This window comes from Zingiber officinale, chromosome 7A, assembly GCF_018446385.1.
Source record: "Zingiber officinale cultivar Zhangliang chromosome 7A, Zo_v1.1, whole genome shotgun sequence".
NCBI classification, from domain to species: Eukaryota; Viridiplantae; Streptophyta; class Magnoliopsida; order Zingiberales; family Zingiberaceae; genus Zingiber; species Zingiber officinale.
Window position 1 is genome coordinate 119,283,137 of NC_055998.1, and position 3,405 is coordinate 119,286,541.

Here is a 3,405-nt window from a genome sequence, read left to right on the forward strand (position 1 = left end):
TATTTAAGTTATTTTGGTCCCTCAGTTATTAGTTTGATACGGTAAGAACTCGAGGATAAATTTTAAAAAATAAAATATATTTATCACATCAATATATCACCTTTGATATATTTAAATATTACATTTTATTTTTGTTATTCAAATCAAATAAGACCTTGCCTGCTCCCTCTATCAATCTAATTAAACAATCTGTAATTTGTCAGAGTAAGTTTTTTATTTAGAATTACAGTTATTCCATTTAGCCTCCCAATAAAAATAAAAAATAAAAAATAAAAGATAAAAGAATGTGGAAAATAAACTATCACGAATGAACTATCAAATAAAGAATTCTTTATGTACATTCTCTTTGCTATATACACGTGATTCAAATGGAGATAAACGAATCTAATTAAATAATTGAAAGGAAACGAGATGGAAATAATAAAAAAATTTAAAATCAAAACTATTAAGCATCACAGCTCTTAGCATAAACTAAGTTGGTTAATTAACATCTGGCACTGTAAATACTGCAAGTTTTTACTCACCCCAAAGATCTGAAGTTTTAACTTGTTCAAAATTATATATACAGACAGGTGAGATTATATTAACCCTGCAGCGGTAAATAAATACTGGCAACACACAGCCGTTCTGTCCAGGAACACGTGCACAGGTTGATAATCAAGCAAGTAAATACAAAGTAAGAAATTTTAAGTAACTTGAGAGAGGAAGAAGTAAGAGTCGCCTGACCAGCTCCACCTAACTCGTCACACATATGCAGGCGCAGCAATTATATTACACAAGATCCATGCATGTGATGTCAGAGTACAAATCCAGACAGGTTTACTAACCTATATCTTAATTTTGTCATTCTCTAAACGTATACAATTCGATCCCTCGCATATATATGTGTGTGTACGTGGCAAACGCATGCTCATCTTTTGTGGCGACTGGTATCGTAGGCAAGGCGAGAATGGGGAGGGCACCATGCTGTGACAAGGCTAGCGTGAAGAAAGGGCATTGGTCTCGTGAGGAAGACAAGCAGCTCAGGGAGTACATAGAGAGGCATGGAACCGGTGGAAACTGGATCACTCTCCCTAACAAAGCTGGTGCGTGCGTGTATACGTCGATGGCCATGCAGTTTGACGTGTGAATAACAATGCGTGTTTTGTGTATTGCTCAGGGCTCAACAGGTGCGGGAAAAGTTGCAGACTGAGATGGCTCAACTACCTGAAGCCCAACATCAAGCACGGGTGCTTCTCCGACGAGGAGGACAGGATCATCACCACCCTCTACGCCAGCATAGGGAGCAGGTGGTCAGTGATAGCCAGCCACCTCCCCGGGAGGACGGACAACGACATCAAGAACTACTGGAACACGAAGCTGAAGAAGAAGTTCTCAGGGATATTGATCCGCCCACAACCAAAGAGAATAAAGAGAGTTAACCACCGCCGCCACCAGCAGCAGCAGCAGGAGTATAGCTACGGCGGGTTTCCCTCGTCGTCGGATTCTTCCGACCCCTTACTTTTGTCCTCGCCGATCGCTGCGTACCTGCTAAGCTCGCTAAACAGTGGGAACGCGGCCGGCACGGGGGACCCGGCGCAGCATCTTCCGGCGGCCCCGGTGCAGTACGGTTCCTTTAACCCCATGGAGAGCTGGGGCGGTGAGCAGGACGCCAGCAGCAGCGTGGGTTTGGAGACCTATTTCTACGGCGGCGGTGGCGGCGGCGACGGCGACGGCGACGCGGCGTTGGTGGAGGTCAACCTGGAGGAGGAGTACGCTGACCAGCTGATCCCCGGCGCGGATGCGTGGCACGGCAGCACCGCGGGGTGGAGCTCGGAGGACGGCGACGCAGCACTGAGAGAGGCAGCGTCGCGGGCCATATTGCTCGGTCCGGAGGAACGGAGAGCACCGAATATGAGCTCCGGCATACGGAGCTGGAGAGATTGTAGCTACGATTCGATAGCGCATGTGATCTGTCCGACAGCGCTGTGGTACTGGTAGGATTTAGGAAGTAGTGGTCTCCTTCGTCCTCGTTGTTCACATCGACGACGACATGAATGGTTGGTGCGCGGTGTGTGTGTGGGTGTGAGTGACGACTGTGCGGGAGGGTTTCCTGATGAGCGCGCCCGTACCGCCAATTTAATTATGCGGGGATTGTATTTGTCGGCCGTACCATTGTTCTTTAATTAGATTTCCATTAAATAGCTGCGTGAGTTTCCTCATAAAATCTGAATTATTTCGACTGGTGTTTGATGGAATGATTGATTGGTTTGGTGTGCGGGGGAGAAAGTGGGAAATAATTTACTAATGGCATTTAAATATTTTGACCAATATATATATTAGAAACCCTAACCCTAGTTGTATACTCATGCAAGTATTTGCCGCATGCATGCATATAATTCCGGTGTCTCCACCGTCGTGATCCTCAATTAGTTAGAGAATGGTAAAATTGATATAATAGGATAGCGATTAATTTTTAACGAGGTATATGTCCTTAGAAAAAATTCTTTTTACCTTTCAACTATTTTCACAGTTGATTATAAACTGACTATATAAGTCCTTAGATAAATATAATTACTGTTTTTACTGCAAGACATTTAATAATTCTTGTACCCTTGTCAGTGAAAGTGTAAAAGTTTCATGAGACAGGGTTTGCTTGCATGAAAGCGTGGTACCTGATCTTAGTGGTAAAAAAATGAATATGTTCGTCTCAACGTCCTTCGTCAATTCGTCTCAGGATTAACATAGACGATTACTAGTCTTGGGAATAGTGACTAGCACATAAGGAAGACATTTACCTCGACTATGACGAGATTCGAACCCCAGATCTCGTGATAGCAACATCTCATGTACTAATCACTAGAACATCCCCAGGAAACCAATGTGGTACCTGCTCTTGGTTCAAGTTGGAGAGGATACCTAAAAGCTTCTCTAATGATTAGAGTTATATATATATAGTATGCCACTTTAATGCTACATCAAAGTATAAAAAATTATTATTCTCTCTACATTAAAAAAAAATCTTCCAATAATGTTTTATGAGTCCTATATTATAAATCACATATCTTTAGTTTTTTTATTTAATATCTCTATATAATTTTCATTTAATATTTTAATCAATTATGATCTTTAATTTAATTTATTTATAATTTACAATTTAATATATTAATTAACTTATGATTTATAATTTAATTAAATTTATATTTTTCATTTAATATTTAATTAACTTATAAACCTTAATTTAATTATAGTCATTTGCATATTTTTTAGCATTTATTTTTAAAATAATAATTTATGAACAATTTTATTAAAAATTTATATTACAACTTTATTCATTACTAACAATTTTATTAAAAATAATTCATTTTTAAGTTACTGTGAAACGGTCAAATATATACAATAATACGGCATCCTTAACTACGGACT

General features: G+C 39.8%; 1 protein-coding gene across 1 annotated transcript; it reads left to right on the top strand.

The window, feature by feature from the left end:
• Window positions 1-900: 900 nt before the first annotated feature.
• LOC122000423 (transcription factor MYB32-like) lies at window positions 901-2,206 on the top strand. Its single transcript, XM_042554826.1, has 2 exons — window positions 901-1,085; window positions 1,160-2,206. The coding sequence occupies exons 1-2, from the start codon at window positions 950-952 to the stop codon at window positions 1,978-1,980; spliced, it is 957 nt and encodes a 318-aa protein (XP_042410760.1). The 5' UTR covers window positions 901-949; the 3' UTR covers window positions 1,981-2,206.
• Window positions 2,207-3,405: the final 1,199 nt, after the last annotated feature.

Bases quoted from the DNA above. Each gene is read 5' to 3' on its own strand.
- LOC122000423 (XM_042554826.1), top strand. From the start codon at position 950: ATGGGGAGGGCACCATGCTGTGACAAGGCTAGCGTGAAGAAAGGGCAT. The intron at 1,086-1,159 runs GTGCGTGCGTGT...TGTATTGCTCAG, and splicing joins CACTCTCCCTAACAAAGCTG to GGCTCAACAGGTGCGGGAAA.